This window comes from Crocodylus siamensis, chromosome 12, assembly GCF_052110815.1.
Source record: "Crocodylus siamensis isolate JL-2025a chromosome 12, ASM5211081v1, whole genome shotgun sequence".
NCBI lineage: Eukaryota > Metazoa > Chordata > Crocodylia > Crocodylidae > Crocodylus > Crocodylus siamensis.
The window spans coordinates 1,380,694-1,402,942 of NC_143406.1; the positions used below are offsets into that span (position 1 = coordinate 1,380,694).

Consider the following 22,249-nt stretch of genomic DNA (forward strand, 5'->3'; position numbering starts at 1 on the left):
CCTGGTTTCCGCACCCAGAGGCAGCCCTGGCTCGGGGCGCGCCATGAATATGCCCGCGTTTCTCCGCGCCGCCGGCTTCGCTCAGTTGCCTCCGTTTTCCGGTCCTGCCCCACCGGCGCCCCCGGGGCTGGCGGCACCGAGGCCCGAGGCGCGCGCCGCCCGGAGCTTGCGCCGGAGCCGCGCCTCGCCCCGGGCCTGGGGGGGCCGGCCGGGAGCCCGCGGGCCCTGGCGGGCTCCCGCCCGAGCGCTGGGCCTGGAGCCCCCCTGCCCCGCGGCGGCGGCCCCTGCCCCGGGCCGCTCCCCCATCGCCTGCCGGGCGCCGCCGGCAGCCCGCGCCCGGGGCCCGGCGGGGGGCGGGGCGGCGCGGCGCGGCGCACCAATGGCAGCGGCGGGGCGGGGCGGGCCGGCGTGACGCTGCCGGCGGCGGCGGCGGCGGCGGCGCGGCTCGGCGGAGCGGCCCCGGTAAGTGCTCGCGCCGGGCCCCGGCCCCAGGCCGCGGGGTGCCGGGCCGGGCCCCTGGCCGGCGAGGCCGCTCCGCGCCGCCTGCCCTGCCCTGCCCTGCGCGGCGGGGGCTGTCGGCGGGGCGAGGCGCTGCTCCCCGAAAGCCCGGGCTCCCTCCCGCGCCCCGGCGCTGCGGGCGGCGGTGCGGGCGCGGCGAAGCAGCTGCCCTCCGTGCCCCGCGGGTGCCCGGCGCCGCGCCTGCTCGCGCCGCCTCCGCCAGCCCCCTGGCACGCGCAGCGCCGGCGCGGGCCGCGCGGGGCTTCGGCTGCCCGCCGTGCCCAGGCCGTGGGCAGCAGCCCGAGGGCCGTCGTCCGCCTCGGGCACCGGCTGTGCGGGGCAGGGCCCCGGCGCCGCCTCCGGCCGCAGCGGCGAAGGCCCCGGCTGGAAAGGGCGACGCCGCCGGGCACCGGCAACGGGCTGACTGCGGCGCGAGAAGGTGCGGCGCCGGAGCCGCGCGCGGGGAGGGCTGCGGCGGAGGGGCGGCGAGCGCCGTGGGCTGCGGTTTGGGGGACGGCACAGCCTAGGCTAGGGCACGCAGGCCCCCCCCGCAGCCCTTGCCCCCCAGACCCGCGCTGTGCTGTGAGCCCCTGCGTTGCACGCCCTTGCTGCCCGCCTCCGGCTGCGCTCCGGCCTGCGAGCCGATCTGACGGCCCTGCCTGGTCCGGGCCCTGCATGTGCCAGCCCCCCCCCCTCCCCCTTTGGCAGGTGCCGCCAGGAGGTCGCAGCCGGTCCCTCTCCTGGCCCCAGATGCCCGGCGGCTGTCCCGGGGCTGCCGGGCAGGGCGCGCGGCGGCTCGGGGGGCTCTGCTGCGTGCCTGGCCCAGGCGAGCGCCCCGGGGCCGCGGGCCGGGCCCTTTCCACTGCAGGCCCCCGGCGTGCGCTCGCACGTGCACACGCACACGCTATCTGCTGCACGCAGCGTCTCTGCCACACGTACGTGTGTTCTCTGGCGCGCCCGCAGTCTGTACTGCACGCGCGCTCACTGCCACAAGTGCACACACTCATGCGGTGCCGCACCCGGGGCCCGGCGCTGCCGGGGGGCCAGCAGGGAGAGCAGGGCTCGCGGGCTGAGCCCCCTCTCCCAGGGCGGCCCCTGGAAGCCAGATCCTGAGCCGGGTGTAAGCGGGAGCAGCCGTAGCGGTGCTGCGCCCCTGCTCTGGCCCGGCTCCCCCCAGCTCCCGCCTGCCCCGGCGGGGCTCGGGGGTTGGCCCGTCCCCAGGGACAGGCGGGGGACCGCCCAGCCCTTCGGGACCCACGGTCTCCTGGACCAGAGCCCCAGCCCCGAGGCAGGCGAGACTGCCGTCCCGGAGCTGCGTGTCCGGCGCATTTCCAGCCCCGCTGGCTGCAGGCGAGAGCCGGGCCGGCCCAGGCCCAGGCGCGTTCCCGACCCCCGCAAACATCTGCTGCTGCAGCGGGTGCCGGCGTCCCGCGTGCCGGCCGTGGGCGGGGAGGGGGTGTGCGTGTGCGCGGATTATATATAGGCGCATTGTTCCGCCGGGGAGCTGCAATTATCCCCCGTGATTCATGCGCGGCAGGGGAAGGGGTAGGTGGCAGGAGCGTCGTCGGAGGCTGCGGGCCAGGTGCTGGAGAGGCCTGCGCACAGGGGGCAGCCAAGGTGGTTGGGGCAGAAGGAGGGGGCAGCTTTCCGTGCGAAGCCCGGGGGTTGCATTTCCCCGCCTCCAGCCTGCTGCCCCCAGAAAAGGGCGCTCGCGGGCTGCCCCAGGGCCCTGCACCTGCCCGGGCGGCGCGGCATCCGCCCCATCCCGACCTGCCAGCCCCGGCGCTGGCCTTGCCTCCCACGCCCCCCCCCCCGGCTGCGAGCCGGGCCCACGGGGAGCTGGCGGCGCTGGGCCCCGCGTCTGACTGGCGAGAGCGCGGGAGCCGGCGGGGCCTGGAGCGGCGGGGGGGGGGGGGCTGCTGTCCACGGTGCTGGCTGGCAGGGCCTGGCACGCCCCAGCAGGGGGCGCGCCGTGACCGGCCCGGCAGTGCGGCCTAATGGGTAGGAGCCGGCGCGGCCGTACCCGTGGCTGCAGCCCTGCCTGGGGCCGGGGCACGGCGGCGGGGCCAGTCCTGCCTCTGCGTGCACGCGTGTGTGAGCACACGGGCATGCGTGCCGACGCGTCGGTCGCGCGGGCCGTTCCGGCGGGCGTGGGGGCGTGCAGGGGGCCGGCCTGCGCAGTGCGCGTGCTAGCTGGTGTGCACGTGGCACGCGAAGGTGGCGGGGCCGGGTGCCCGCGTGCCGGCAGCCTCCTCCCTGCCGCCAGCCCTGAGAGCCTGCTCCCACACCCAGATGTGGCACCAGCTGTTGCACAGCTGCCCGCTCCCATTCAAGCTTCCCGGCCCCTTGCCCCAGCCCTGGCTCCGGCCGCGCTGACGTGCCCCAGCCCCCGGTCTGTGGGGCTGGGGATAGGGGCCTGTTCTGCGTTTGGGGTTGTGCCGCCTGGGGCCGTGGCCGTGCGGGCCGCCTCCTGCCCCGGGGAGATGCCACGGCGGAAACGGAGAGCGCTGGTGGCGCGCAGGCTGGTGGCGCGGTGCCCACGGCTGAGCCCCTGGCGCCGTGCCCCTCCCCTGGGGCAGGGCAGAGCCGTGCCCCGCACCTACGGCTGGGCAGGGAGCCAGGGGCAGGGCCGGGGGTCCCGCACGCCCGGGCCCTGCAGGGAGGGGATCCCCATCTCCTGGGGCCGGGGCAGCCAGGGGCACCGCATGGTCCCCGGGGGCGCGGCTGGCACCCTCCCCCTCCCGCCGGCCCGGAAAGCCGCGGTCAGCGAGGAGCCGGGCCACGGGGGCTCGCGCCGGCCCCGAACAAGGCCTGCCATTCTCCTGCCTCCCCCGTGCCGCCACCCCCCCAGCCACTCGGCCCGGGAACAATCCAGCCGCTTGTTGGCCGGGGATCACCGCCGCCACTCGCTCGGCCACGCCGGGGCCTCCCACCAGCCCGTGCCGGGGCACGGGGGCTGCTGCGAGCTCCCCCGCAGCAGTGCCCTCATAGCAAAGGGCATCCCTGCTGCTGGCGGGGCCCCGGTGGGCACGCAAGCTGGGTGCCCGGTGCCTGCCAGTTCTGGCCCAGCCTCTGCTAAGGGCCTCCCTTGGGCCTCCTGCCAAGGCAGAGCTAATGGGTCCCTTGGAGAGCCGGTGCCAGCTGCTCCAGAGCCGCCGGGGGTGGAGAATCGCGGGCTGGCGGGCGCGGAGAGCCCCGGCCCTGCCTGCCTGCGCTGCCCGGAGCCGGTGGGGCTGGAAGGAAGCTGCCGAGGCGGCGGGGAGGGGTTTGGGCGAGGCGAGGCCGGGCAGTCACTGCCACTCTGGACTCTGCAGCTGCAGGAGCTGGCGACTGGAGCGGGCCGCCGGCATGAGCGCCAGGAAGCGGAGCTTCACCTTCGGGGCCTACGGAGGGTATGTGCCGCGGCATGGGGGCTCTGCGTCGTGCAGCTCGGCCCGCGCCCCTGGGCCCAGCCCCTGCTCTCCCGTCCCGGCCTCCCCCAGGCCCAGCCCACTTCCCACTGTCCCAGCCCAGCTCTGCGAGCGCGGGCTGGCCCTTGCGGGGCCCGCTCTGCCCCGGAGGCATCGGTGCACGGGTGGGCACGGGGTGCCCCTGCCGTGGCGCGCGCTCACGCGGGGCACAGGCCGGGGGCGGCACAGCCCGCCTCTCACGGCTGGGACCCGGGGGAGCTGCCTGGCACCAAGCACCTAAGACCGGACGCCTGGGCTCCTCGGTCCCACTTGCCCTGCCGCTGGCTGTGGACAAGCCATCTTCCCCGCGTCGTGCCTCAATTTCCCCCTCCGCACTGATGGAGCTTGTTTTCCTCCTGCGGGCGCGGGCGGCGTCACACCTGGGGAGATCCACATCGGTGCTAAGGTGCCCGCGGCTGGTCCTGGCCTGTGGGGCTGCAGCAGGCCGGTGTGAGCGTCTAGCCCAGCAGGGAGCGTGGGCACCCTGCGGCACGCATGTCACCAGTGGCACACGGCAGACCAGGGAGGGGGCAGGCAATGCAGCAGCAGAGAGCACAGGGCAACAAGGAGAAAGCGGCGTGGCCGCTGTGGCAGCTGGGCGGGGTGAAAACCCGTGCTGCTGACCCCGGGGCTGGGCCGTGCCCCGGTGCTGAGCAGCTCTGCGCCCCTCCATGTCATCCGGGGCCTCCGGTGCTGTCCTGCCCGGGCCGGGCCGGGGCCAGGTGGCCTCACGCTGGGGCCAGGGGCTGGATGCTGCCCAGGCCACGGCCGTCTAGCACCACTGAGAAGCCCCGGGGGAGGGGGCCGCAGGTGGCAGACCAGCCCCCGGCCCCCGGGGGCTCGGGCCCGAGCTGCCCCAATGCCAGGACTGCAGCGGGGCAGGGGCGAGCGGTCCCCGTTGTCTTGCAGGCCTGTGTTTACTCCTCTGCGCGTCCTGCCCGCTGGCGCCGTGGCCCCGGCGCATTTGTTGCCTGGAAACGCTCTCCGCACGGCGTGCCCGGGCCTCGGGGACGCGGGGCAGGCGGGCTGGGAGCGGCGCGCACCCGCGGCGCCAGTGCCTGCAGCTTCGGGCAGAGGGGCTCCGGGAGGGGGCAGCTGCCTCGGCAGCCGTGTTGGGCCCCGGCTCCTCCGTCCGTGCCCCCGAGCCCTGCCAGCCGCTCCGGGTGGGACGAGCCCCCGGCCCCTGTGCTGGCTCCGGCCCCTCGGGCTTTCGTGACAAAGACGTGGTCGCCCCCCTAAACCCCCTCGCCCCCGGCAGGCCTCGCGGGTGCGTAATGGGCCGGGAGAGGCTCATCGCCTTCCCGCCCCGCTCGTCCCTGCAGCGAAGAGGTGCCCTGGTGCTGTCCACGCGTGTCGGGAGGTGACGTGGCTGCATCGAGCCCCAGCTGCCAATACACGGCTTGCAAAACGCACGGCCGGGGCAGGTGGAGGTGCATAGGCGGAAACCAAGGGTTTAAGCCCCCTCGCCGGTGCATCCCTAGCCCTGGCTGCTGCGCTGCTAGCAACGGGCAGGGGACGGACCAGCCTGGGCGGGGGCAGGGGACACCAGGGAGCGGGTGCCCAGAGCCGGGCCCCGTACTGGGACCGAGCGGCACTGCCCTGCTGGAGCCTGGGCCAGCCCGGCCGTGGCCTGCCCCGGTGCCCTGATGTCGGGGCAGCGGGGCTGGGCTCGGGCCCTCGGCTCCATCGAGGGGCGGCTGCGGCCGGCTCCAGAGCCTTGCGCCGCGATTCAGCCCCCGGGGTGCCTCAGGCTCTCCCGGGGGTGCCGAGGGGGCAACACGATGCACATGGTACACCCAGCCGTGGGAACGGGGTAAAAAGCTCTCCGACCTGCTGGGGTCTGTCCGGCTCTGGCACCCTTCTGTCCTCCCAGGCAGAGCCAGCATGGCCCGAGGGGCGGAGAGCCCTGGTCTCAGCCCTGTTGCGTGCGGGGGTTGGTGCTGGGGGAAGCAGCCGGGCCCGGTGCTTGCAAACGCAGCGTGTTTAACCCCAAACAGCCGGGGGCGCGGCGCGGCGCGGCCGGTCGGACTGGTTCCGGGGCCGAGGCCGCGGGTCTGGGCTGCTTTGCTGCCCTTTGGCACAGATTGCCCTGCTGCTGCTGCCGGACAGGGGGAGCGCCCGTCTCCGCGAGCGGGGCCCCTTGGTGCTGGACCAGGCTCCCATCCAGAGCACGCAGCCCGGGGGACTCGGCTTCCCTCCCCTGCTCCACGGGAGAGGATCCACGTGGCTCCGTGGTCCGAGCTGCTGTCTCAATCATGCCAGGGCCCTGGGGAGGGTCGCCCTGATGCTGGGGTGCCACCACGACGCCCCTGACCCTGCCTACAGCCTCTCCTCGTGCCACCTGGACGGGGAGCCTGCCCCGGGATCTGCTTCTCGGTTGCCCCACGACTCCTCCAGCCAGGCTTACAGGCCCGGCTTCCCCCGGCCCTCTCCGCGCTCCCCTCTGCGTCAGCCTTGGGGGTGCTGGCTAGTCTGGATTTGATCTTAACCCCCCTGGGCAGCAACTGGATGGTGGGCGCCACGGGGCCCCAGCGGGGTGGGGGCGCTGGGCCCCGTGGCTGCGTGACGGGGTTGCTTGCAGGGGTTTAGGAACATGTTAGATGAGGATTTGCATGGGGTGGTTTGGACAAGTGGGGGCTGGAGGGGATGTGACCCCTGTGGCTCCTTCCAGCCCTGCTTTCCTATGACCTGACTTCTGGGTCAGGGCCAGGGCTTGCCCCTCTGACCCCTCACTCTTGTTTTTCAGGGTGGACAAGTCGTTCATCTACCCCAGGAACCTCCGGTGAGTACAGCGCCGTGTTTCCGGGGGTGTCCGGGGCGGGCGGGCAGGGATGGGACCTGCTGGTCCCGGCGGTGACCTTGGGGGTGACTAATGCCAGCGAGGGGGAGGAAACGGCCTCAGAGGCAGAAACAAAACCCTCAGGGCGGGGGGACGCCGACCTCCATCCACCTCGGCGGGCGAGGCGTGGGGCTGGGCGCGAGTGCCTGGAGCAAAGCGGCCGCATCCGGGCAGGCTCCGGGCAGCAGCCGGCGCGGCCTCCGCGGTGCAGGGAAGGGCTCTGGGCAAGAGCAGATGCTAAATCCGGTGGCAGGCTCGCGGGACGGATAATTAAAGACCCGGAGGTGAAGGGAACAGGGGCTGAATGAAGCGCACGGCGGGTTGTCTGTGAAAGAGATGGCGCCAGGCGGGCCTGGCAGCGACTTCCGATAACAGGTGACCTCCCAGACAAAGGCGGTGCAGCGGGTCTGGGCTCCCGGGGCTTCAGCAAAGCCCTTGAGGCCGTTCGTGACGCTGGTGATGCGGCGGTGGCAGGGGAGCCGGCTGCCTCGTCCCTGCCGCCTGCGGCGAGGTGGGCTGCGGCCGTGCCGCCAGCGGAGCCGCGGCCAGGCTCGGGTGACGCCGGGAGAGCAGCGTGGTGCTGACCCTGGGGAGCGCAGGGACGCTCACGGGGCAGCGGTGGCATTTCCAAGAGGGGCAGGAGCGAGCCCGTGCACGGCAGCGGTGCTGGGATGGAGAGGCGCCTGCCCGCCGGACCGGGGCAGGGGAAGGAGGGCAGACTGGAAGAGCCAGGCCCGGTTCGCCCCGCCGGGCAGAGGCCGACGGCGCTGCGGGGCGGACGTCGAGGGGAGGCGATTCCTGGCGCTGCGTCGGGGCGGCAGCCTGCAAGGGAAGCCCAGGGGCACGGTCCCCCCCGGAGCCCGGATCGGGCCCTGCAGCTGGGGCAGAAACAACGGGGCCCTGGAGCGGACAATGGGCCCACTCAGGCGCCTCGCTGGCCCGCAGCCCGGCCGATGCAGATGCTTGGATGCTCGCCCTCCCTGCCGAGCTGAAAGGGGCATTGTGCTTTGGGGGGAGACGCTCCCCGCTCCGCGGAGGGAGAGCATGGGGGGGCCGCCCCGAGGCGTCGCACCCCACGGGCCCGGAGCTGGCCTACGCATGGCATTTCTGCGCTGCATCCCGGGGGCCCAGCGCCCACCTCTGCCCGGGGACCTCCGCGTGCCATGCAGCCTGGCAGCTTCCACCCTGCGGGCCCAGGGGAGTTCCTCCGGCAGCGGGGAAGGCGCTGGGCCGCCAGCTACGGGGATGATCCCGCATTGATGCTCCCTGTTTGGAGCGGCGCAAAAAGGCAGCACAGCCCCGGAGCCCTGGGCCAGCCTGCCCTGGGTATCACCGCAGCAGCTGAAGCACCTGGGCTGGGGGTCACGGGCAAAGCTGAGGCTGCTGCCACAGGCACCCCGCACCCAGCCCTCCTGCTCGAAGGCCGAAGGATGCCCTTCGCTGCCAGTCTCAGCCTCCCTGCCTCCAGCTCGAGAGCGGCAGGCGCTTCGCTGCTCCGGTTCTGGGTGGCTCTGCCTGGAAGGGAGGTGGGGGGTGCAGGGCATGCTCCTGACGTGCTGGGGACACGCACAGCAGCGACAAAAGCGTGCATTTAGAGATGCAGGCTCCCTGGTGGGCCCTGCAAATGCCAGTCCTCCGGGGAATAGTCCCCTGCGTGCAACAGCCCTTCCACCCCCGGCATCTCGTTAAATAACTCACCAGCCACTAATTCCAAGCAGCAGGAGATGCCCTGCCCCCACCATGCTCCCGCAGAGCCCCCTCAGCTCCTCCTTCCTGCAGGCAACAGATGGTCTTTGCAGCGTGCCCTGAGCACTGCCCGGAGCCAAGGCAGGAGCCTGCCTCTGTGCCCGCTCGGAGGAGGCTGCTGAGGGGGTTTCTGAGCCACAGGCTGGGCTTCCCCTTGCTCCGTGGTAGCCACATCAGCATGGAAAACCCTGCAGAGCAGTCTTGACCTAAGCTGGTCTTAGCTTGGCATGTGCAGGGTCCTGGGCTGTGGCGCACGCGCTGAGTGTCTTAGTGCATTTGTCCTCCCTGCACCCCGAAAGGCTAAGTGGCATGCCCATGGACACGCAGGGAGTCTGTGGCAGGGCTGGTTTGGGTCAAGATGTGGCCCGTGGGGAAGGTCACTGCTTCAGCCAGGTGCCCAGCAGGGCTGATGTGCCCCCTCCCAGCGCCGCGAGGCTCCGGTGCCGGCACGGGGTCCCACGGGCAGCTGCGTTCCCCCGAGGGGGGGCTGCTTGGAGCCGAGCCCAGGCCCGCGGGCAGGGAGCGCTCCCGGGGCAGCCTGGGTCACGGGAGTCCTGTGGGCACCGGGCAGTGGCACGCAGTCCCTCAGCAGCGAGGGTCACGCTCTCCCACGGAGACGTGGGAGGAAGGCATGCACGGCCTCTCGGGCAGTGTGAGCGACGGGGTGATGTGTGCGTTACCTGGGCATTGTGGGTGATGTGCATTCCTCGGGCATTGCGGATAAGGATCCTACGCGGAGCATTGGCCGCATGCGTCCTTCTCCGGTCACGGTGGCTAAGTCTTCACAGGTGGCATTTGTGTGCTCATCTCCTGGCTAAAGTCCAACCCGGACCCTTTCCTCTCCCCTTCCTGCTTCCTCGCGCGTGTGCTGCAGGTGCAGGGACTCGCCTCTTCTCTCTGGCTGTTCCACACCAGAGGCAGCTGCACTTGGCAGCGGCAGAGGAGGCCGTGGCTACTGGGGCTGCTTGGACCGTGAGGTTTCCTACTTGGTGCCTGAGCAGACCGACTGCAGGAGGAGGAAATATCTCGTTCGGGGCAGAAGGGCAGAAACAGGACAAAGCAGAGAGCAGGCCCCGGCCAGCCCCTGGCTGGAAGCAGCTTGAATGCCAAGGCTGCCCCTCCTTCCTCCGACCATCGATCTTTCCTGAAGGCTGGACGCGGCCTCGGCTTCCCCGGCGTGCGGCTGCCTCGCGCATCGATCCTGGCAGCCTCGGCAGCCGGAAGGGGCCTCGGAGCAAATGGATCCTGCTCCAGCCCGTCTGCGGCCTGCCCAGGTGCTGCTCCCTTCGCCTCTGGCATCGATGCCCCTCCACGCCAGCCCCTCGTGCCTCGGGGCCAGGGAACGAGCCGGCCCCCTGCTCCGCCACGGGCCCGCCATGCCCGCAGTGCTCTCCCTGCAGCCGGGGGGACGTGGCTTCCTGGGGTCACAGCAGACGCACCTGCGACTGCTGTCAGATCCGCCGCTGTGTATCTGGGAACCACGTGTGCCGCCCCCGCGCAGTCGTGACCTCGAGGCCTGATGGCTGGGAGCTCTCCAGACTGCAGAGCTGCCATTCAGGGCTGGGCTGAGACAGAAAGAGGCAGAGAAACAGGCTCCGTTTGCTGCTTTGCCCTGCTTTGAGCAGCCCGCCGAAGAGCCTTTTTGCTGTCTTTGTCTTTGCTTTAAGGTGGGGGGGGGTTCAATGCTGGGACTTGAAGGTCAGGCTTGTTCTGGGGGCTCAGACAGCCCACGTGCCCAGCCGGGGACAGCCAGACCTCAAGCAGGCGCTCGGGGCGGGAGCTGTCCTGGGCAGAGGCTCCGCCCGCACTCGGCTGCCGGCCGCGCCCGCTGTCTCCCGGGAGTGAGGCGCCGCCAGGGCGGGGGCCACGGCACGCGCGTGAAACACGGGCGCCCCGCCGGCCCCGCCTGCCGCGGCAGCTCCTCCGCCATCCACGGTGCCGGCTGCGTCCCCGCCTTCCTGGCGGCACGTGGCGGGGACTCCGCGTCCCGCTCCACCCTTGCACCGCCCGCGTTGTCGCGTGGGCCTGGGCACGCCGCAGCCGTGCAGCGAGGGCAGCCCGCTCCCACGCCCTGCCCCTGAGCGGCGTTCACGGGCGGACCTGCTTCCACGCAGGCGGTTTGCGGAGGACCCCCGGCCCCCCGGGACGTGACCTCCTTCCCTTCGGGCCTCCGAAGGAGGGAGCTGGCTGGGGAAGCGCGCCGAGGCTTGGCCGTCTCGGGCTGGGCCGGGAGGGGGAGGGAGCGATGCAGAGCGCGTGCGCGCCGAGCGCCCGCGGGGGACCCTCTCCCTCCCGGCCCCCGCCCCCGCCGCCCCTGCCCCGGCCCTGCGGGGAGCGCCGGGCTCGCGCACCCGCGGGGGACCCTCTCCCTCCCGGCCCCCCGCCCCCGCCCGCCGCCCCTGCCCCGGCCCTGCGGGGTGCCGGGCTCGCGCACCCGCGGGGGACCCTCTCCCTCCCGGCCCCCCGCCCCCGCCCGCCGCCCCTGTCCCGGCCCTGCGGGGTGCCGGGCTCGCGCACCCGCGGGGGACCCTCTCCCTCCCGGCCCCCCGCCCCCCGCCGCCCCTGCCCCGGCCCTGCGGGGAGCCGGGCTCGCGCACCCGCGGGGGACCCTCTCCCTCCCGGCCCCCCGCGCCCCCGCCCGCCGCCCCTGCCCCGGCCCTGCGGGGTGCCGGGCTCGCGCACCCGCGGGGGACCCTCTCCCTCCCGGCCCCCCGCCCCCGCCCGCCGCCCCTGTCCCGGCCCTGCGGGGTGCCGGGCTCGCGCACCCGCGGGGGACCCTCTCCCTCCCGGCCCCCCGCCCCCGCCGCCCCTGCCCCGGCCCTGCGGGGAGCCGGGCTCGCGCACCCGCGGGGGGACCCTCTCCCTCCCGGCCCCCCCGCCCCCGCCCCTGCCCCGGCCCTGCGGGGCGCCGGGCTCGCGCACCCGCGGGGGACCCTCTCCCTCCCGGCCCCCCCGCCCCCGCCGCCCCTGCCCCGGCCCTGCGGGGAGCCGGGCTCGCGCACCCGCGGGGGACCCTCTCCCTCCCGGCCCCCCGCCCCCGCCGCCCCCTGCCCCGGCCCTGCGGGGAGCCGGGCTCGCGCACCCGCGGGGGACCCTCTCCCTCCCGGCCCCCGCCCGCCGCCGCCCCTGTCCGGGCCCTGCGGGGCGCCGGGCTCGCGCACCCGCGGGGGACCCTCTCCCTCCCGGCCCCCCCGCCCCCGCCCCTGCCCCGGCCCTGCGGGGAGCGCCGGGCTCGCGCACCCGCGGGGGACCCTCTCCCTCCCGGCCCCCCGCCCCCGCCGCCCCTGCCCCGGCCCTGCGGGGAGCCGGGCTCGCGCACCCGCGGGGGACCCTCTCCCTCCCGGCCCCCCCCGCCCCCGCCGCCCCTGCCCCGGCCCTGCGGGGTGCCGGGCTCGCGCACCCGCGGGGGACCCTCTCCCTCCCGGCCCCCCGCCCCCGCCGCCCCTGCCCCGGCCCTGCGGGGCGCCGGGCTCGCGCACCCGCCTTTTCTGCGGGAAAAGCATCGGGCTGCAAGCCCCGGGGCGCGCGGGGCGCGGCAGGGCTGGCGGCAGCCGGCATCAAGGTGACACCAGCGCGGGGACTTGCTTGGCTGTCGGGGATGACGGGAGAGCGGGAGCGGAGAGCAGAGCAGGATCTTGCTGCGGAGCGGAGGGGGCAGAGCAGCGGCTGGAAGTTGCAGCCAAGTCGGGTTAGGTCGCAGACCAGGGAAACCGTCTCCCGTGTCGGAGCAGGCAGGCTGTGGGAGGGCGCCAGGGCAGGGGGGACTCCCCAGCCCCGGAGGGTCGAGGAGAGGCTGGACGGGCCGTGGCGCGGGGTGATCTGGGCGCAGCGGTGCCCGTGCTCTGCTGTGGGGCTTCCCACAGCTTCCGGGCTGTGCCGGTCGCCCCCGAGCCCCTTTCTGCTCCATGCGTTGGCGGGTTTGAAGGCTCCCCGGAGGCTGCAGCCCGGGCTGGGGCCGGGCCTGGGCTGTGCCAGTGCTCCTGCTGGCTGGAGGGCAGCGCGGCGCGCGTGGGTACGCTGCTAGAGGGTCTTGCTCCTGTGCTCAGGCTCACACCAATGCCGTGTTTAGGGTCAAGATGGGATGCCCACCCCCGGTCAGACTGGCACCGGCATGGAGGGTTTTGCCTTCCGCTGTACCAGGAGCACGGGCTCTGCCTGGCACGCCCCGAGCATCGATTAACACCCCTGCACACAGGCGAGGCGCCGGCAGCTGTGGCAGTGCGGGTGTGACGTCTGGTGCCACTTCAGGGCTGGCGGCAGTTGTACGAAGAGCCTGGATGCCGGGTTTGCCCGGGCTGGTTGGCCAGCGCTGACCCGCCTCAAGCAGGGCTTGGGCTGGATGGGGCCGCGCAGCTCCCTTCCAGCCCTGCTGGGCTGCGAGGCCTGGGGAGGCCACTGGAGCCTGCCTGTGGGGCCGAGCCTGACCCCGTGCTCAGAGGCACCCGGCGCTGCCTGGCTGTTAGCTCGGGAGGCAAGCGCTGCCCGGGGCAGGTGGCGTCGGGGCTGCTCGCGGGCCGCTAGCTGGTGCCGTCGGGGCCGCAGCCTCGTCCCGCGCCGCGGAGAGCCGCTCCGCAGAGCAGGCCCGGCCCTGCTGCCTGCCGGCCTGGGCCCTCCCGGGAGGACCGCCGGGGCCACGGGGACGGGGGGCGCTGCCTTTGTCTGGCTAATCCTCCGGCCCGTCCGCTCCCCGCGCCCCGCGGCTGCGGCCTGTCGATAACGGCTGCGATTAAAAGCATCGGATCAATGGGCTGCACCCTTCCCCCTCCCGCCTGCCGGGCGCGGGGCCAGGGATTTGTTCCAAAGCCGGCCTTGAAAGGCAGAAAATCCCCCGGGCGGGAGCGCGGGCTGCCCCCCCCCGCCCGGGGATCGATCCGGACAGACGGCTCCCCTTCCAGCCAGGCAGGCTGCTCCTCCTGCCCCGGGCCACCTCCGTGCGCCTCGGGGCACTGCGGCGAGCCGGGGCTCCGGCGCCGGTCCGCTCGGGGAGACCGCGGACGTCTCCCCGCCGGCCGCGGCGCTGGCTGCAAGCGCGGGGCTCTGTAGGACGTGGCTGGGCCGCGGGGCTGGAGGGGTCTGACGGCTGATCATCATTCAGCGCTTGCTAAGTTTCCCCCTCGCCGGTCCCATGCAGGCCAGCGGTGCGCCATCCTCCCGCGCGCGGCCCAGATAAAGCAGCTCTGGAGCAAGGGGGGTGGCCCCGGCTGCACGGCACTGGAGGGGGCTTGCTCAGGCACGGCGCGGTGCAAAGCGGCCGGGGGCCGGCTTGCATTAGCCGTCCAGCTCCGGAGGGAAGCTGGCGACAGGCAGCGAGGCGCGCCGAGCCGGCTCAGGTCTCCCAGCTGCCCGGCAAGGGGGGGGCTCCTGGGCCCAAGGGGGCCGCTGGGATTGCCGGAGCCCTCCGGAAGCGGGCCGCGGCACCTCGGTCCCTGCGGCCGGGAGCGGGCGCCGGGCCTGGGACGAGCCCCGGCTCACGGGCCCGGTGGGGCTGAGTCCGCGGAGCCCCCCGCCGCGAGGCCGCCATGCCCTCCAGACGGAGCAAGCTGCGCGCGCTGGCCATCCTCGTCGGCCTGCTGTGCCGCGCCCGGAAGAGGAGGCGGCACGACAGGTAGAGCCCCTCGCCGCGTCCGCCGGGCGGGCCGGGCTGGGCTGGGCTGCCCAGGGTCGAGGCTGCCCCCGAGCCGAGGGAGCTGGGACTTCGACGCAGCGGCTCCCGCATCTGTTCGTGGCATCAGCGGTTGTCTGGCTGCAGAGCAGAGGAGGAGAAGGGGCCTAGCCTCGTGGTGCCAGGTGCTGGACGGACTCGGGGCCATGTGGACACGGACTTAGGCACCAGGCTCTTTCGCCCTCTTGCAACAGAAGCTCCCCCGGGCCGGCACTGTCCGCGGCGCTCCTCCTACGGCATCTTGCCGGAGGGGCCCAGCCCGGCTCGACCCCGGGCCGGCACGTGGGGCGAGGCAATGCTGTTGTTCCTTGGAAGTGGTGGGTCGGCTGGCCTTCCCTAGCTTGGTCTCACACTACTGCTGGGAGAGGAGAGAGATTTTGCACCGCCGTTCCCTTTGGGAGGGCGAGGCAGGCCAGGGAGGCGGAGCTGTTGGTGCTTTTGCAGTTTTCTGTCCGCGTTGAGCTGCAGAAAGCCTGGCCTCCCCGTGGAGCCGTTTGCCCAAGGGGCTTGGTCAGCCAAGCATAGCGGGGAATGATGGGCTGGGGGAAGGAGCCGTCTGGGTGCTTCACTGATATCCACTCGTGTCCTGCGCGTGCGAGAGAAGCCCGGGGGGCGGGGAAGCGCACCTCCCAGCTCTCTGGAAATCTCCTCCCAGGGCTCCCCCATCCCAGCCACCTCCCGATGTTGGCTCGCTGCATCCCGTGATGCGTCACCGGGCACGCGGAGCCAGCAGCGCGCAAGGGGGGAAGGCTGCAGAGGTTTGGGCTGAGCCCACAGGCACCCCTTCAAGTGGATGGGAAAAGAGACACCCCCACACACGCTCTCGTAGGCATTGCACGTGCAGGGCTGCTTGTCTTCCCCGGGTCCTGATGGCATTAGCGGGCCCAAGTCACGTCCGGGCCTCGTTCCCACCGGCAGAGCTATCCCGGAGGAGGGAGCCGCAGATGCTGAGATAGCACGATGAATAGAGCCTTAGAAATGCCCTGGGTTGGATCGGGGGCAAGGCAGGGAGGAAGGAAACAGCCGGAGCAAGAGGAAGGAAAGCAGAGAAAGAGGAGAGTGTCTGTACCACAGTGTCGGGAGGGCTGCAGCGTCAAATGCCCGTGCTCATTGGGATCGGGGCTCCAGGAGAAAGTTAGCCTTGGCGCGAGATTGCACACGGCAGGCTCCCCGTCTGAGCGCGGCTGCGCCCGCTTCCCCGGCTCTCTCGACTGCCTGCCTCGAGTCAGGGAGCAAGGACCCGGCTTCGAGAGGCGACACGGGACAGGGTGGAAGAGCGGCTTGCTGCAAGGGCCCCGACTGTCTCTGGCACGGGTCTGGGGAGCAGGGGGAACCTTTCTCCTCCAACCCTCTCCCACCGTGGGGCTCAGTCGACACCACGTCCCAGGTGGGTGCCCCCTACCCCACGTCCAGGGCACAGGCATGTGAGCCACCTACCCAAGGCATAGTGTCGCCTGGGCCGGGAGGACCACGGAGGGGGAAATGGGCCAGCCTGGGCAGGGGCGTAAAAGAGCCGACAGGGACCGGGTCCATCCCATGCCGGCGCCAGCAGCAGCAAAGGAAAAGTCAGCCGGCTGGAGAGGGACGGCAGGGACAGCCAGGCTCAGCACCGGGTGACTAGCCAGAGCCGAGACGGGGTGCGCAAACCACCCTAGCTTTCAGGTTTCCCGTGGCTCCGGACCGTAGTGTTTGAGCTGCGTGTGAACCGGGGCCCCGCAACAGGTGCTCGCTGGGATGCAGCCGGGAACAGACAGCGAGGCAGGTTTTGCTGCATTATGCATCAGCCAGGGATCCGGCTCCGGCTCCGGCTCCGCTCGCCTGCTGCGGGAGCGTGGGGCGAGCCTGCCAGCCGGCGCGCCCGGCGCGGGGAACTGGGACGAGCCGCGGCGAGGGACAGACTCACGCCCACACAGTATGCACGCCCGCGCACACGCGCATGTGCTCGCTTGGGCCCGCGCACACCGGCTGCAGAAAGGACAGCGCGGCTCCCCGTCTCCGTTCAGACGCCTAGGGCCGAGGGGAGGAGGTGCCCAGCCCTGGAAATCGTACGAAGCACCTATATGAATTTTTTAGTGCCTCAGTCCCTTTGGAAATTTCATCCTACGTGTTTTGTCAAAGTGACTCAGACCTGAAGACTCCTTCATGGTCAGTGGGATCCAAGTCACTGCCCTAGCTTTGAAAATGTGAGCGATGCTGTGAATGGTGGCCCTTGGACCCGTGCTCAGGGCTGGATCCCAGTCCCCTGGCGCCGGGCAGACCCCAGGAGATGCAGGAACCGGGAGGCCTGGGTCATCCTTCCCGGGGCCTGGCAACTTCCACGTGCCCGGAGAGGATGCCGGCTGGGTGCCGGCCCCTCCGGGACCCGGTGCTAGCAGGTCGCGGAGGCACGATCGCAGCAGCGAGGCAGCCGTCGTGAGGCAGGCGGGAGGCCCTTTGCTCCACAGTCACCTGTTTGCAGGATGGGGACCCAGCGGCGATTGCAGAGAGGGGCCTGTGTCTGGGGCCTCTTCGGTGCCTAACGGATTGCAGAGGTCGGAGGGACGAAGAGGCAGGCGTGGGGGTCGTGCTGCTCCGTGGCGCCTGGGGCTGCATCGTGCAGGACGGAGCGGGGGCAGGAAGCAGCCCCTGCCCCAGAGCTGGTAACACAGGATAAGGCAGAGGAGGGAAGAGCCAGTCTTGCGAGACAGCCCCCACCCAGCTGTCCCCTGGGCGTGCCCCCCCGTAAGCGAGCGTCAGAGCAGAACAAGGCTGTCGTGCCTGGCACGGCTTTGCATCGTGAGCCGCAGGGCTTGCGCGCAGGGCCGGACCCCACCGGCCAGGGCCGGGCAGGCCCCGGGGGCCAGCGGCCGCGTGACGGCCCCTCGCCGAGCGCCGCGGCGCCTGGGCTCCGGCCCTGGGCCGGGCAGGCTTTGTGGCGCTCAGCTTTGTGCTGCAGACGGGCTGCCGCCGCGAGCGGGGAGATCAGGTGCATCTCTTGCATCAGACGGCTTTGTTTCCGGGAGCTGCCGCACGCTTAGCTGCAAGCCGGTAATCCCGGCAGCGAGACTTATCGGGAAATCCCTCGGGGGCCGGGGGCTGCTTTGACAGCTGCCTGCTCTCCCGCGGCCGCGCCAGCGGGGCCGCTCCTCGTCGGCCCCGCAGCGGAAGCTCGTGGTGTGGTGTGGCCTGGCAGGCGTGGCGGGGGCAGGAAGGATTTGGCCCCCGCGCCTGTGAAGCTCTCTGGCGTGCACCGGTAGGCCCGGCGGCAGACGCTGCGGCGGGGGGGCCCTTCTGGGCAGCGCGAGTCGGAAGGGTTGGCGGGGAGAGGAGGCCAGGAAACAGCCAACGCGGGGAGCGCCTGGTCTTCAGCTGCCGGACGGCGGCGTGAGATCTGGCTTGCCTGACCGCGCCGGCATCCCGGGCCTCAGTTTCCCCGCCTGAAAACAGGGCGGCGCAATTGCTCGGAGGCCCATGGATGGAAAGGGCGATGGAGGCGATGGCTGCTGCAACCTGCAGGCCCGACGGAAACAACAGAGGTGCCGGGCAGGGAGCCGTGCCCCCTTGCGCCAGCTGGGAGGAGGGCGCAGCGACTGACGGAGGAGTCGCTACAGAAACAAGCAAGCATCTTGTCTGCATATTTGCATTTGCAGAGCAGACGGCCCCAGAGCTGAAGGAGGGCCCAGGGCAGGGGCCTGGCACCGCTGAGCAGGGGTGCGGGGAGACCAGGCCCACCGCGCCTCGTGCGCCATCGTGGTTTTGGAGGCCACACGGAGCGGCACAGCCGGCCGGAGGACTGCTCCGGTCTCTGCAGCGACATCAGAAATGGCCAGCCGGGCTCCGGCCGGGGCTGGGCACGGGTGCCCGCCCGCACCACGACAGCCGGAGGCCCGCAGGGTCCCGGGCTGCAGAGCTGCGAAGGCTGGTAGCTGGGTGGCTGCCCCGGCTCCTGCGCGGGGACCGGGTCCTCGCTGACCTTCCTCCAGGCGCGGGGAGCTCTGCGGGAAGGCGCCGCGGGACGGGACGGGACGGGACGGGACGGGACGGGTCCCCCGCCCTGCCAGCCGCGCAGATGGCTGCGGTTCGCAGCGTGATTTGTCACCATCATTACGCGCTTATCCAATTATAATTGTCAATCAATTAGCGGAGGTTGGTCGTGGCTGCCTCCGGTTGCCATAGGGACCGCTCAGCCCAGAGGGCTTTAGCTCCTTCCTTGATTGCGCTGCTAGATCCCCCGGCCCGCCCGGGTACCACGCAGCTGGACCCAGGCCAGCCCTGGGCCGACGCTCCTCGAGCGAAGAAGTTTTCCCCTGTAGCAGGGTTTATAGAAACCAGCGGTGAAATGAGCCCCCCGAACTGGGGACAAACCCCAGATGAGGAAGCCTCTCCTATCGCTTAGGTTACAGGGAAACCAATACCTGGTCTGTGCTGATACCCTTGGGGAGGCCGCTGTCTCTGCAGACCAGCCAGCTGACGGATTATGCCCATTTTACAGAGGGCGGAACTGAGGCACATAGCCATGTAGCAGGGCAGGGAAGCGAACGCTTGGGCCTGCGTCCTCAGGTTGAGGTCTGCGATGGCGGCTCCTATCCATTGAGTGACTGAGGGTCGCGGGCTCCACCCCAGCCTGGGGGCACAGCCTGGCAGTCAGGTCCTGCTCTTGCGGCATCTGATGCAGCCCCCTGCAGCCGTGCAGAGCCCCTCTGTGGGGGGCAGGGGCTTCTAGCAGAGCAGCCTCCCCACGCCAGCAGCAGGAGCTGCCGCCTGCTTGCATGCTCCTGATGGAGGCCCTGCTGCTCCCCCACACCAGGCCCCCCTGAGCCAGGAGTCAGGTCTCCTCCCCCGGCCACGCTTCCCGAATGCAGCCCTAGGACATGCCAGGCGCCCGATTCCCCGGCTCCTGCCCTGCCCTTGCCTCTCCTCCAGGCACCAGGGGCTGGAGCTGAGGGTGCCTGGCGGTGGTCCCCAGGGGTCCGCCCCCTGCCTCGGCCTGTCCCGGAGAAGCCTGAAGGTTTTTCCATTGGTTCCTTTAAATTAAAAGCCAGTCCTGCCGGGGCCTGGCACTGAGGGATGCTCAGGCCTTGGGAACATGCTGCAGTCGCTCCTCCCAGAGGCCCCTGCACAGCAGCAGAGGCTGCAGCTGCACCGCGGGCTGTGCTGCGGCGTCTCCACGCCTAACGAGCGCGGGTTGCTTAATTGCAGGTGGGCTCCCGGCTGGGCAAGCGTCACTTGTGCTCCGAGTGGTCTGGTCTTAGCGAGGAAGGTGGCCCTGGCCAGCTGGCTGGGGACGAGACACTTCGGAGCTGCCTGTCCGCATCCAAGGGTGCCGGGCAGGGAGCCAGGGGATGCCTCCTCGCGCAGCCGTCGTAGTGGCTGGGAGTGCGGTGGGGGCCGGGGCAGAGAGAGACCACTCGGACCTCAGGGGAAACGGTGCTGTGGGGTGGGACATTCATAATACAACTGGCCCAGGCTTGCATAACCCCAAAGGAGTCCCTTGCAGCGCTCAGGTGAGGGCAGAAGAGTCGGGCCTTGCCGTCTTGCATTGCAGAGGGCTTCAGTCCAAGCCCTCAGCAGCTCATGCAGTTTGAGGCACATGGCGTGCAAGCTAATCATCTCCCCCTCCCAAAATGCAGCCTGTTCTGGGGCGGAACATGGCTGCTGTTTAATAGGGCGCCGGGCCCTCTATGTCAGTCCCGCGTGGCGTGGCTTCTTGCCCCGCTCCAGGGTCCAGGCCCAGTGGGAGCCGTCGCTGCCTCCGCGCTCGTGGTGCCGGCTCTTCCGCACAAGCTGCCGGCTTGGGCGCGAGTCCAGGAGGCTCAGGCGAATGGCACAGCCGGGGGCGTCGTGAGATGGGAAGCAAAGGCTGCCGTTGCCAGTGAAAAGCAGGGGTGCTTCAGGGCGCGGAGATCGCCGGAGCCTTCTCATCGCAAGTGCAGCTTAACAGCAGAATAAAATCCCCCGCAGGCCTTCCCGGCACAAAGGAGTCCATCCTGGAGCCCCGTGGGCAGTGCAGGGAGGATCCGGCCTGTGTCTTACCCCCAGTGATGTTTGGGGAAAGCAGGTGTCCCGCCCAGGAGCTGGGCCCGGCTCCAGCACGGGGTGGCGGGGGTCTTGGCCTTGCAGGGCACTGGGGAGGGGAGGGGAGCGGTCGCCCGGGGCTTTACCAGCCCCGGGGATGACCGTAACAAGGGGACGGGGTACAGGCCCCCCCGCTTGCAGCCCTGTGCCTGCAGGACGGCCAGCCCCTCGCCCTGCGCCCCCTTCGCTGTGGGCACGGCGGCTGGCAGCCCGGCGGTCCCCGGGGGCTCCCGGGTCTGAGCAAGCCCCGGTCCGCAGGGCTGTCCTGCGCGCGGAGCAGGAGGAGCTGTCCCCGGAGCGGGCGGCTCGCCGTGCCCAAGAGCAGCCTCTCCCGGCCCCCCGCCCCTGGAGGGAGGCGGAGCGGCTGCCAGCACCCCCGTGCCTGGGCGGAGCTCCCTGCCGGGGACCGGAGCGCCGGGCTGGGGCCGGCGGCGGCCGCGGGTAGGTGAGCTCCGCGCGGGGCGCTGCCGGGGGGGCTGCCGGGGTACCCCTCCCTGCCTGGGGCACCCGAAACTGCCACGACGGGCATCTGGAAGGGGGGCCGGGGACCCCTGTCCCTCCTGTTGCCCCATGCCCTTGGCAGCCGGGCACCCCTTGCTCCCACCCCGGGGCTGCGGGGCTGCCAAGCCTGCTCTGCAGCCTGGGGGCAGAGACGCCCCCCCCCCCCCAGCCGGGGCCTTGCCGGGAGTCTTTCCTTGTTCCCGCATCCTTTGCAGCAGGATGGACCGGGTCACAGCAGGGTCCAGCGGGTGCCTGCCCCCAGGTCCTGAGCTGGGAGGGGCAGGGACACGGGCCGTGTGTCCGTGGAGCGCTCTGGCCCCATCCTGCTGTCCAGATGCCAGCCGCCGCGGAGGGACAGGGCCGCGGGAACCTGGCCCTGGACTTCACCCACAGCCCTGGGCCCTGGATCAGTGCCTAGCCACCAGCCGGCCTAGTGGTCAGTGTTCAGTGCCCCGCAGAGGCCCGCAAACCTCCCCCCGCACAGGACTGAGGCAGGGTGACCTGGTGTGTTGCGGCCTGAGCCGTGGCCCCGTGGGGGCCTCTCCCCCTTGCCTGCCCTGGGGCTGCTGGTGAGGCCGCACAGAGCTGTTGCCCTGCCAGGCTGGGGCAGGAGCTCCTGTCAGCTGGAGATGAGGGTGGCAGGGAGGCTTCAGCCCGCGGCCCCTCCACCTCCGCAATGCCTGTGCCGTGCGGTCCAGCGCCCTTGTGCCCGCTGGGCTCGGCGAGCGGGACCCGGGCTGCACGACGAGCCCTGCCCCAGGCTGCGGGGGCGAGGAGCGGTTGGTTTCGGGGTGGGCACTGCCCCTCTGCTGCGGCTCTGTAACACCGCAGTCCGGCCGCGCCAGCGAGCGCGGGGGCTCGAATGGCTCCTGTGCCCCCCCCGCCCCCGTGGGCGCTGCGTCGCGGCCTTGGGCTCGCAGCCCTGGGGCCTTGGGGCCGAGGGCAGCCAGGGCTCGCATGTTCCCACTGGCGTGCTGGGCGCCCTGCCTCAGCGCCACGCTCGCTTCAGTGCCGGGCAGCTTCAGCACGGGGCTGGGCCCGAGCGATGCCGCCTGGCGCAGGGGTTGGGGGCGCCTGCGGCCCCCTCCGGCCTCGGCTCCGCGGGGCTGCTCGCCCCCACGCATCTGCGGCGCGCGTGTGTGCGTGCGGGGGGCGCGGGCTGGCACGGAGCCCCTCGGGCATGCTGGCAGTCGCTTCGGCACAGCCTTCTCTGGCAGAGCACAGAGGTTTTGTGGTGCATGGCTGCTGGGTGCAGGGGGGTCCTGGGGGGTGTCACGGGGGAGGAGGACGGCACACAGCGTTTGCCCTGTGGGTACAGCCCCTCGGTGCCCCAGGAGAACCCCCCACCCTGGGTTTGCATGAGAGGGGCCTGACTGCAGCTGCCGGGGGCTGCCCGGGGGAGACAGGGCTGCGTGGCAGAGCTGCGGTCTGGAGTCGCAGCAGGGCACCCGAGCTGGGCACGGCCTCGAGGGGCTTCGGCAGAGCACAGCAGCATGTGCT

The 22,249-nt window shown here is 72.1% G+C and overlaps 1 protein-coding gene across 4 annotated transcripts in view; it reads left to right on the plus strand.

Annotated features, from left to right (window-relative positions):
• Positions 1-397: 397 nt before the first annotated feature.
• The window catches only part of RAP1GAP (RAP1 GTPase activating protein), a 51,376-nt gene continuing 29,524 nt past the window's right edge, over positions 398-22,249 (plus strand). The window contains exons 1-2 of one of the 4 annotated variants that reach the window (XM_090023363.1): positions 398-462; positions 6,694-6,729. Coding sequence is in view for 2 of the 4 variants with exons in the window: in XM_090023361.1 (XP_089879487.1) it covers positions 3,847-3,890; positions 6,694-6,729 (80 nt within the window). In the remaining 2 variants the exon portion in view is untranslated. Of the gene's footprint in view, positions 463-3,782; positions 3,891-6,693; positions 6,730-20,654; positions 20,690-22,249 lie in introns of those variants that run through there. The other 3 variants (XM_090023361.1, XM_090023362.1, XM_090023364.1) reach the window with 3 other exon arrangements.